Here is an 11,752-nt window from a genome sequence, read left to right as displayed (position 1 = left end):
GACTGCTGAGACTGTTATTTTATATCTTCAGCCTACAGGCAGACAACAGAGAGAGAGAGAGAGAGAGAGAGAGAGAGAGAGAGAGAGAGAGAGAGAGAGAGAAACACAGAATGAATGTAATGAATGAGTCTTGAAGCACATCTTAACTATTTTACAACAGAACTTTGTTTTTTACATTATTATTAATAAAGAGAGTCTAAGAGAGCTGGGTGGTTGATGGTCGATATCATGCAGTTTGGGGTCAGTATGATTTTTTTTTAAAGTCTCTTATATTCCCCAAGTCTGCATTTATTTGAACAAAAGTAATGTTAATAGCATAAATGTAAATACCATTCAAAATATACAAATAACTGCTTTTTTTAAATATAATTTATTCCTTTAATTGCAAAGCTGAATTTTCAGCATCATTACTCCAGTCTTTAGTGTCACATGATCCTTCAGAAATTATTCTAATATGCTGATTTGCTGTTCAACAAACATTTCTTATTATTATTCTTATTATCAATGCTAAAAAAAGTCATGCTGCTTAATATTTTTGTGGAAACTGTGATATATTTTTTCGTCAGGATTCTTTGATGAATAGAAAGATCAAAAGGACAGCATTTATTAGAGATAGAGAACTTTTATAACATTATCAATTTCTTTACTGTCACATATGATCAATTTAAGACATTCTTGCTGAATAAGTGTAAAAACGTTTTTTTGAATGGTACTGTATACTAGAGGTGTGCACAAAGTCAAATATTCGATCTGGAATTATCATTTGAAAAATAAAAACACTATTCGAATTTTACTACGTGTTGCTTTGCTGGCCATAAATGCAGGGAATCCATGATAAATCCTAAGCATGTAAAGTAAAAGTCAGTAATAATTAAATGCACTGGGTGGCGCTGTGTAACAAGTTGATGGTATTTGAACACAGAACATTGACTATTAATTTTTTGTGAGCCCAAATATTCGATTACAATGTTTTTGAAAAATACACATCCCTACTGTATATTTCTTCGTAATAATTTAACCGGAGCAAATGATATGGGGGGAAATGCTGAAATGAGACTCTTATTTCAGACAATATATGAAGATACTACTGGTCTTGAAGATACAAGCTTTAGTTAATAGACCACAACAGAACACAATTATTGGCAATTACATTCCAAAGGCAAATGTCCAAAATCTTCATTCATTTAAGGTCAGTAGTTCATCTCACCTTGTCATCCAGCTGTTTGTAAAGTTTGGCCAATTCAGCCTCACACTTCTCACGCTCAGCATCAGTCAATTTAAGGCCGGGCACACTGGGAGACGAGGTGAATTTATCATTATTCATCACATTATCCAGGGCCAGAACATCTGCATTTGCCTTCTCCTTATCGTACTGCTCCTCAATCGGGACGCTCTCACCTAAGAACACACAAAACAGTTGTGTGTAATTTTCAGTGAATGCAGCAGAATGAGTATGAAGCGCGTGTTATTACAGTACCGTTCCTCCAGCGGTTGAGCTCGTTCTCCAGCCAGGTGATGGTGTTCTTTAGCGTCTTGTTCTTCTCTTTCTCCTTCTCATATTTCTTCTTCCACTGCTCAGCTGTCAGCTCCACGTTCACACACACTGTGTTCTTGATGGTCTTTGCTCTGAGAACAGTGAAAAATTGAAAAAATTACTTGTCACTCAAAACGAAAGTTTAATTAAAACTCTCAGTCTGTTTATATCTCATCACCTCTGTCCGAACATGAGCGTAGTTTTGGTCTCGGCCTCGTTGAAGGAAGATGGAGAGCAGCAGATCACTATAGTTGTCCTGCAGTTTCCACCCAGAGAATCCTGCAAGATCCTCGTCATCTTACTGTCTCTGTAGGGAACGTACGTCTGACAGGGGAAAGAAATATTCAATCATTATCTGTCTATCCATTTAATGACGCAGCTGATCATATATAACACAGCCCTGCATCTTGAAAAAGAAATGATGCTGATATACAAAAAAGACCCAATATCACCTAATAAAAATTAGAGTCAGAGTCAAATAAAAATAAATACAAACTGCCATCACACAGTTTTTTTTTTTTTATAATATTTTTTCAAATTATATACATGCATCAGCTTTAACGCACTTGTCAAAATAAAATAAGACAAATCTCAAAAGTTTAAATGCATCATTTAAATTATAATCTGCAAAGGAGTGGAAAAATATGTTTAATGTCAAAGAACTTTACATATACACAAATGTATAAATAAATAAGCACTTTTCAGAGAATCTGTCATTTTCTGCCACTGTTTGGATGTAGTAAAACACCCACAGATTCTGCAGAAATCATTTGGGTCATGCTTGCATTTTCTTCTGTCAATGGCCATAACTCTAACCTTGAAATCAGTATTAGACATGTTATAATGCCTCCAGATTCATTCATATGTGTGAAAATGGCAGGGAATTGAACATAACTGTAACCTAGCTCAGAGGAAGATGGGAATCATGTCTTCGTGTCAGTTTTTATGATGACTTCACCTTACAATTGTTTGTGGAAAGCAAAAATGCTACGAAATGTAAATCATAATTTGTAAGAAAGTGCGCTTGAGCAAAACAGGGACTATCATTCGAATCAGCACCCCAAAACTACTAAGAAACAAGTTCTGGATTTCATTCAGCAAATAAGATGCAGGGTGGTGAATTGTACAGCTCAGGTGCATCACACCTACCGTTCCTTCAGCTAGAGCAGAGATGACGTTGCCCAGAGCGGAAAGAGATTTGTTAATGTTTTTGGCTTCATCCAATAAAGCACCCTCTGCTCCGGTTTTACTGACCTGCCACAAAATAAAACTAACATTAATAAGGAACTAATCAAATCACATACACTATTATGGGTCCTGAAGTGAAACCAGCTGAGAATAATTGAAAATGTCTGTAAATGGGTTTAAAAAAGAAAGAGAGAGAACAAGTGAAAGAGGGAAAGAGGAAGTGAAAAGAGAGAAGTAGAATGATAACCTTCTCGCTTCCTGCTAAATCCACCAGGAAGAGTTTGCCACTCAGTTTCTGCTCCGTCTGTGAGTTCTCTTGCTTGACGTTTATCAGGAAGATACTGTGACTCCTGGAGCTGTGCTCGTTCATGTCTGACACACACCACAGAGAAAACACAAGTTTCCATTTCCACTCAACTCAATAAATCAAATAAGAAAGAACATCCTAACACTACTCTCGCACAACTCAGACAGCAACAGGTGTGGAAAGATTCAGCCTGTTAAAAACAGCTATGCAGTGTGTCCGACTGATTTGCATGGGCTTACTTGTGACAGCCACGTGTCTGTTGGATTTGCCTTCATCAATGGTGTCCATCACTTCGTCTGGGCTACACACAAACCGTTCAGTACAACCCTGCAGATGGAGAAAGAGATAGACAGGGAAAACATTTGAACCACTCCTTTACTAATACATGCACAGCTAATTACTAAAACACAGCCTCACCTTTACATAAGGGACTCTGTTCTTGTCTTCATGTACAGACAGATTGGTCTTAGACACTGAAAGAAAAATTATGTATTATCATTATTATTTTAGACGACAGATCACACTCAGATTAAACAATCTCTAAAATAAAAACCAATGCAAACACAATAGAATCTGTATCATATTCAGTCATACGTACCATCCAGCAAATCCCTGATCTTGTCCAGGTAAATCTCAAAATAGGAGACCTGTCAATGCAGAAGAGCTCTGTGAATTTCATTACCAGCTGTCTGAAATTAATACACTGCTGTGCAAAAGTTTGGGGTCAGTAAGATTTTTTTAATGTTTTTTGAAAAATTATTACAAAGAAAGTCTTACCAAGGCTGCATTTATTTTAATATTGTGAAATATTATAATTTTATATGTATATATGTATAATTGTTCAAACATTAAGAATGTTGTGTACACAAATTCATATTAAAATGTAAAATTAAGTGATTTTAGTGTTTTTTCATCTAGATGAATTGGCCGTAGCCTTAAAAATTGTGATGTGGTGCGACCATGATTTATATTAAAATTAAATAATTTCCTTAACATTTTTTAAAATGTTCTCAGTAATTAAAGTGTTTAGAAACAAGTATTTGCATTTCATTTGAGTTTTTGTAAATAATTCTCTTTTTTTGTTCTATAATTTCAGAGTTGCCTTCTTAAATGTAGTTAACAGACTTCTTTTTCCTGTAAATTGCATAAAACTGATAAAAATGTTTTAAAAATACCATTCACTTAAGCATACTGTAGCAGTGATTCATATTTCAACCACAGAAATTAGATATTTTATTTTTTATTTAATACAGTTATTGCTATTATTGGTCGCACCACATGATGAGTGGTCACTCCAAATGACACAAAGACGTTATATCATTAAAAAATCTATTTAAAGAGACAGTGCAGCATGTGGCATTAACTGCAGGCATTTCTTTAGCCCCAGTTATTTCTGTACTTTGCCCAGTATTGGCTGCTCAATTGACCCTTTCGCCGGGAGTTTGATTAACAGGCAGTCCGACATATCATAACGCCGAATCCATCATTTTTGTCCAACAAACAAACCAGACAGGAGAGTAGATTAACGTCAGTGAACTTGAAAAATGGTGTGTATTGACATTTTCATGGTTGAAACAAGATACCTTCTGATATTCATTCATGTTTATTTCGTGCTATGAATAGTAAAGATGAAGAGAAGGTCAGTTCATGTGCCGCTTGAACTGAGGCGCAACAGGGATCTGTCACGACATGTTAAAGAGCCACAAAACTGTATTTGTTGTTTAATTTTTTTTTTAAAAATGACAAAATTTGAACACTGAGACTTTGTTTCATACTAAAAGTAACCAGCTCTGTCTTGTCTGTCAGCTCATTGCCAGTGTCCTCTTTGCTCTGTGATGTATTTTTCAATGCGTAAGAACATGATGTATGGCATAAAAGTGCCATGGTTTGTTGGACGTAGCAACAGTAACTAAGGGGGGCAGGTCTTTGCGATGGGTCAATTTAGAGTAGGGGGAGGTTGCTGGCTCAGGTTCTGAGATAACAACATGAAAATCTTTCTTATAGTAGAAAATGACATCTGGACTTTGTGCTAGAGTGCAGGGTCAGAATTAGCATGCTGCCTATGGTGAGCGTTTATTTTACTTTGCTAGGCAGTGGAATCTGACAGAATAGATTTAAATAGTTATTAATAAATAAATAATAAATTACTAATAAATGCATAATTACTCAACTAAAATTACACGCTCTGAATTATTTTTGCATTTCTTCTCATATTGTACAAAGATTAAACATAAACCGTCTGAAATGACCCAAATTGCATAAAAATCTATTCCAAATTATACTAAAATAAGATATTTTATGTATATAAACCATCAATTGAATATAAAAGCACAAAAACTGCCAGTCTGGGACATATATCTATAATGGAATACACTCTGCAGTGGTCGCACCACATGATATTTGGTTGCACCACATGATATTTTCAAATTCAGTCAAAATTTACAAGCACAGAATTGGCCACCTAAACAAAACAAGCTAGCTTCCCACAAAAGGTCACTATGAAATTTATAATGAAAATAAATACTTGCAGAAATAACTTAATATTCATTGTTTTTTTAAGGTCATACCACATGATATCCAAATGTGGTAACTACATAACAGTCGTTAAAAAGTTTTTTTTTTTTCAAATTTGAAAGAGACTTATAAACCTGCTTGATGCTTCCATGGGTCCTTAGCAAATTGGTGTATGACGGAAAGTCCTATCTTTGAATGGATTTCAACATAAAAGTCCCAAAATGGTAGTTTCTTGATGGTCGCACCACATGATATTTCATAAAATGGACATCATCGGACAAAGTTTGTTTTTATATTATGATGGAAATATAAATACAAATGCTTTGCAATTTTACACAGGATTACAAAACACTGGAAATCATGCCAAATAGTGCATACAATTAATTTGAATAAATTTAGGGTAATTTCAAAGATGTTTTAAAAAAAAAAAAGTTATGGCCGGACGGTCGCACCACATGATATTTTGACACTTTGAATAACAGAAAAATTACAAATAACTAATGTTTTTTGAAAAGTTAAAGTGAGTTCATACATGGGAGAGGTTCTTCATATATATGGCATCTTTTTTATGCATTTAAACCAATTTTTAACTGAAAAAATGCAAACAGACAGAAAATGTAGGCGTCACGTCATTGACTCACCAAGCTTCCTACAACTTTTGACCTTTAAAATTTCAAGTCATTTTTTCCATGTCTGAAAATGTCAGTGGGAACCCTGTGAGTATTTAGCACTTATTTTTGTTCATTTCAAACCTTGATATGGAATTCCAGGTTTTCATCCATGGAGTAAATGTAGTTGAATATATCCTGGACGATCCGCGGAATAATGCCCATGCCATCTGGATCGTGCAGGTTTCCCTAAACAATTGCACAAACACGAATTCAAATGCTATGATAATGTCTGATGATTTACGGTACAGTAAATATACTGATAGTCATAATTAGCAAAAATGGAATCAGTGAAATCAGTAACAAAAACACACTTAGCTTGTTTTAAAGTAGCTAGTTGTTGAAAATCATACTGCCCGTTGCAGTAAACAATTATTTTTGACTCTGAATATGTTTATTTCTAGAGGAATTCTCACCTCCATAGTGTGTGTTTTTCCAGAAGAGGTTTGTCCATAAGCAAATATTGTACCGTTATAACCCTCAAGCACATCTGCAGGGCACAAACACAGCAAAATATTCCATTTGAATAAATGCCCCATACAAGAAATACGGTATTTAGTGATGCTTAATTCATATCAATGAATTATTAATGATTACATATTAATGGAAACATGAAAGTTTTTTTTTTTTTGGAGTCAATTAATTATAACTATTTCCTGAATCATGTGATCCAGATGCCATGTCTCCTGGAGGACTCCTTTCTCACCTTTAACAATCTTCTGAGCACAAGCGTTGTAAACCTGCTCCTGAGTAGTGTTAGACTGAAATACTCGATCAAACATATACGGCTTTCCCTGGAGAGAAAGCGAGACAGAGAATGAATGATGGCTCATTATGCATACACAAACTGCAGCTTAATTTACATTCTGTAGCCTAATTCACATAGAAAGATTTCTGAGTCTTTTAAAGAATCAGTTCTTTTGATTCTTCAACACTTCTTGGTTTAAATCATATTGACAAAATCTACACCGAATGAACTTTAAAGGTTACAGAAGCAAGTTCTGTGATGAATCTGCTCATTAGCAGGAACATTTCCTCGTGATCCTAATTGGCTGATTCTGGTTGACGTGACCTCTCCACTGCCGACTGACTTCTTGTCAACCGTCCAAATGGCAAATTTCCTCACCATACCACTATAACACAGGACTAGATTAACCAGGTGAGGAAACAGCTGTGAATGTAACACAGCTAGGCAGATTAGTTTACCGGACCAACCTCTAACACAACATTACACTCACATCTACAACACCACAAGCCTACATCTAAATTTCATTTTAAAGGGGTCCTATTATGCTCTTTTACAAAGTCTTGATTTTGTTTTGGGGGTGTACTAGAACATGCTCTCATGCTTGGTGGTTCGAAAAACGCATTGTTTTTCACATAATTCACATTATTAAAATAACTTTCTCCCCATCCTGGCACAAACGGCTCGATTAGTTCCGGCTTTGATGAAGGTCCGCCTTCCGAAAAACAAAATGTGTTGTGATTGGTTAGCTGTCCCAGTGCGTTGTGATTGGCGAACAGCTTTGACGGTGTTTCAGTACTGCCACGCCCCTTACTCCATCTTTCAACAAAAACTTTTGGGCAAATCCGGCACTGTACTCCCTTATGTTGTGGAAGCTGTCCTCAGTAAAATGCGCAGCACACAATAGCAAATTGGGGTTATAATGCTCAGGAACAGAGTTGAAAAACAAATTGCAACCACTGTTTCCTGACATCATCCGCTTTCGGAAGCCCAAACAAAGACGTTTGGGCACGGAGGTGAAAAAAACAGCGGTTCAGGCGGTCACGCACCGGACGAGAAGCGCAGCGTCGCGTCACATCTTTAAAATTCAAATACTTTATTTTCTATGAGTGTAGGCACACCGGCGGCGCCGTTCGGCATCTGTCCTCGGCGTCCAGCTACGTCGTGTTATACTTGTAAGAATTGTTCTAGACATGCCGAAAATTTGAAGCTACAGCACAGCAGCTCTTCTTCTTGGTTTTCTCTGATGCACTAACTCTGCAGCAGCACTTCTTCTTCATCGTCTCGTCTGATGCACTCACTCAACCTAGCGTTCTAACCACCTCCTCGCCCCTCCCCACCCTCCAACAATTCGAATTTCTGTAGTAATTATTTGTAATGATATTCCAATGAGCCGCTTTGTGATATCACAAAGCCCGGAAGACAAACGCTGTAGTCCAAACGAGCCGCTCGATGTAGTTCTTGAAAAGGGATTTTTTTTAAACGAAATATCTCCCTTTGGAGTGGACTTTGAGATTTGTAACTTTCTAGACCTTTTTATGCTCAAACATACACACTACACACTGACTACAATTAAAAAAGTGAAAAAGTATAATTGGACCCCTTAAAGAGGCTTATATTGGTGTCCAATGACCACCGCTAATATCAAGATATCTTGAATCTATATCTATACGACCACATAATCTCAGCAAATGACACAAATACACAAAATTGCTGACTTTAATAAACAGTCATTTGCATAATCTCCAAAAATACTTAAAAACAGACAATGTGCATCATGTACTGACAATCCTTTACTATAATTTATGCATTTATTTCATACTATTATTAATAATATTATAATAATAATATTTTTTAAGAGACAACACTTTCGTTATTCGGTAGGCATTATTACTCGTTGCTCGCTTTCTGTAGCCTATATCATTTTATGTTTAAGATTTATTTTTAATGCTTCTGTAAAGGACTAACGGCCGCATAGCCTATACACTGCAGAGTTTAAGGAGAGACAATGGCACTAAACAGTAAAGTCATATCTAAGTATGTTTTTTTCATTTATGAAGATTTAAGTATGTAGTTTATGCACATTTGTTCAAAACAGCCTGGCAGATTGTTCACAAGATGTAGGCAAAAGTTTGTATTGTATACAGGAAGAATGCGCGTTCTTGTCATTATTCTGTTGCGCTGCTTGTCTATTTCTCTTCAAAGCACCAACTTAAAATGCCTATTTTGGTTTGATTGCTTGCGTCACATGAGAAAATAAATAATTTTGCCTTACTGATGCAGTAGCCTATTTAATGCGGGTGCGGTTCAGGTTGCGGTCTTTATGTCAAACCGGGTCAGAACAGAATTAAATGGGTGTGCTGGCTGCTGTCGGATAACGGGTCGGGTGTTCTGTTGTGTACTGCGGATGCAGGTTTACCTAACAGGATCCGTGCAGGACTCTGCTTTAAACTGCTTTGCGTCTCTCCGTCAGATAACCTCACGTGCATGATGCGCCATTTACGGGTATTTCCCTAAACCGACACACATCAATTTATTTAGATTTTTTTTTTAGTTTTCGTTTATGAAAATAACCTTGCTGGAGACGGGCTTATTTAAAATGAAAACGTATTGTTTAAAAATCATATCACCGTTATTGAAAAAAATTATATTGCGATACATATTGATATTGAATTATTGTGTCCAGCCCTAAATTACCTCATGTATTATAAAGTCATTATAATGTAGAATGTGTCTGTCAATATTAACATTTAATATTTTCATTGTCAAATAACTTGGACATTCAGTGACCAAAATGTCTCAATAATCAAAGACTAACATACATGAGAGCATGCTCTGTGTTTTAAAATATTAATAATGCACAACATTACAGCTTTGGAATTTCAAATGACTTATTTTAATGTCTTCAGACAATCACAAGACTACAAGAAGAGTGTTTTTGAAGTAGCTGAATGTCCCGAGGCCTCCTTCACAGCCACGATTGGAACAGCACTGTTTACAGCTCTCTGTATTCCCAATGAGAGATTATAATTGTGCTCCCAACGGTCACAGAGATGGGAACGTTCGTCACATGTTAGTTTCAAACATGCATGAGAGCGTGTGCTGTGCTTGCGTAGAGACAAATAGAGAAAAGAAAGGAACAAGCATAAAAAGAGCTGTAATTACAGCATATTCCCTTATGAACTAATAGTGAAATGAGAACAATATCAACACAACAAGACATGCATATTCCCAATGCTGATCCTTGTATGTGTGGCTTAGGGATGGGCAATATCTTATCGTTTGCGATATACCGGTAAAAATTCTCCACATGATAAGAATTCGTCTTCCCGCGATAATAACGATAAAGTCTAGTTGTTGACATATTTCTGTGTACGACTGTGTGGAGTGACGTGAAGGAAGGCGGACGTGAAATTGAGCAGCTCCTTCTACAATCTGGAGAAGGTTTGGATAGGGCTGTACAGAGACAACAATCGGTCTGAGCCTTGAGTAAATGTACTACAGTAGCACGTGTGCGACACAGTTTTACATGTGTATGAGTCGTTTACAAACCTGTTGTCCAACAAAGATATTTTAATTTATTGACATGCTTTTTCTCCATATTAACTTCATAACATAGTCGAGTGTTTGAAATAACTTATTTTTGTGATCAGACGTGGTTTCGTATCACAGAATAAGGCAGAAATCATACTATTTTATAGCATTATATACAGTGATAAAGGCTATGTCGATTAGCATTGCATTATAAATATACTTTATCCTTATAAAAAATAGCCAAGATTGCTTAAAGAACACAGATGCCATATATTTTTTGCAATCGCATGTTTATTGTCTTCAGGTTTCCTAAGTTAAAATTTCTTTATCTGCGTTTTATTCAGCTACAGCGATCACTGGATACTTCTTCCTGGAGCATTACTTCTACTATGTATATGTGAAGTTTCTGCGCAAAGGCGCCCTCCGGCTTCCAGTATGAATTAAACAGTCATTACATTATGTGTAACACCCTATTTTGGTAAATATAGGAAAAAACAGGATTCCCTAAATTATCGTCATTGATATCGTTATCGCAATAAATATCAGAAATTATCGTTATATATTTTAAAGCCCATATCGCCCATCCCTAGTGTGACTGGACAGACAGGTTTGGTTTCCTTCGTTACAGCAAGATTTAATGCCCAAGTTATGACCCTATCCACCTGCTGAAAGCCATTATACCAACACACGCACGCTCCATTACACCGGACCAGGATAGTTGCTCTGGTGCTTGATGCTGACTTGCCCAAAGCAGCTGGAAGACAAAACTCATTTGGCCGACTCTCAAATACACACACAAAACGCATCAGTGCACTGGAAAACAAAAGGCCAAGTGTTGGTCAGACAGTATGGTGTCACTGCAGAAATGAAGAACAAGATGAAAAATTCTAGACGCGATATTGCAATTTCACTCAGTAAGACAGAAAAACTTCCAGATCAGATTTTCCACAGCAAAACCACAAAACCGCTCCGCCTAATAGTTACCTGTACACTACATAGTAGTGCAGGAGGGAACTTTAGGATGTGACTCAACACTAGAGGTCGACCGATGTATCGGTTTTGCCGATTAATCGGCACCGATAGTTTTTTGCTGGAACTATCGTTATCGGCAAAAATCCATGCCGATAGTTTTCCGGGTTGCGTCCGTTGCTGGAACGGCTGAGAAGGGTCTGCTGTCATTATACAGTACGAGAGCGGCCTCTAGTGGTTGAAATCACTGACAGCACGTGCTATTTGTTTAGACACGTGATACTGCACGCTGC

At 36.7% G+C, this 11,752-nt stretch overlaps 1 protein-coding gene across 2 annotated transcripts in view; it reads right to left on the bottom strand.

Annotated features, from left to right (window-relative positions):
* Positions 1–11,752, bottom strand: part of LOC107568141 (kinesin-1 heavy chain-like) — a 23,671-nt gene that overhangs the window by 10,624 nt on the left and 1,295 nt on the right. For both annotated transcript variants that reach the window (XR_001606721.1, XM_016253995.1), the window contains exons 2-12: positions 6,918–7,005; positions 6,628–6,701; positions 6,296–6,400; positions 3,628–3,676; positions 3,447–3,502; positions 3,269–3,356; positions 2,970–3,094; positions 2,684–2,788; positions 1,713–1,858; positions 1,478–1,626; positions 1,208–1,398 (exon numbers count right to left, since the gene is read on the bottom strand). Coding sequence is in view for 1 of the 2 variants with exons in the window: in XM_016253995.1 (XP_016109481.1) it covers positions 1,208–1,398; positions 1,478–1,626; positions 1,713–1,858; positions 2,684–2,788; positions 2,970–3,094; positions 3,269–3,356; positions 3,447–3,502; positions 3,628–3,676; positions 6,296–6,400; positions 6,628–6,701; positions 6,918–7,005 (1,176 nt within the window). In the remaining variant the exon portion in view is untranslated. The remainder of the gene's footprint in view (positions 1–1,207; positions 1,399–1,477; positions 1,627–1,712; positions 1,859–2,683; positions 2,789–2,969; positions 3,095–3,268; positions 3,357–3,446; positions 3,503–3,627; positions 3,677–6,295; positions 6,401–6,627; positions 6,702–6,917; positions 7,006–11,752) is intronic.

The sequence above is a fragment of the Sinocyclocheilus grahami genome, unplaced genomic scaffold (genome assembly GCF_001515645.1).
Source record: "Sinocyclocheilus grahami isolate Dianchi unplaced genomic scaffold, SAMN03320097.WGS_v1.1 scaffold1220.1, whole genome shotgun sequence".
In the NCBI taxonomy this organism is placed as follows: Eukaryota; Metazoa; Chordata; class Actinopteri; order Cypriniformes; family Cyprinidae; genus Sinocyclocheilus; species Sinocyclocheilus grahami.
Note: the sequence above shows the minus strand (reverse complement) of the source record. Positions and strands in the feature narration are given on the sequence as shown.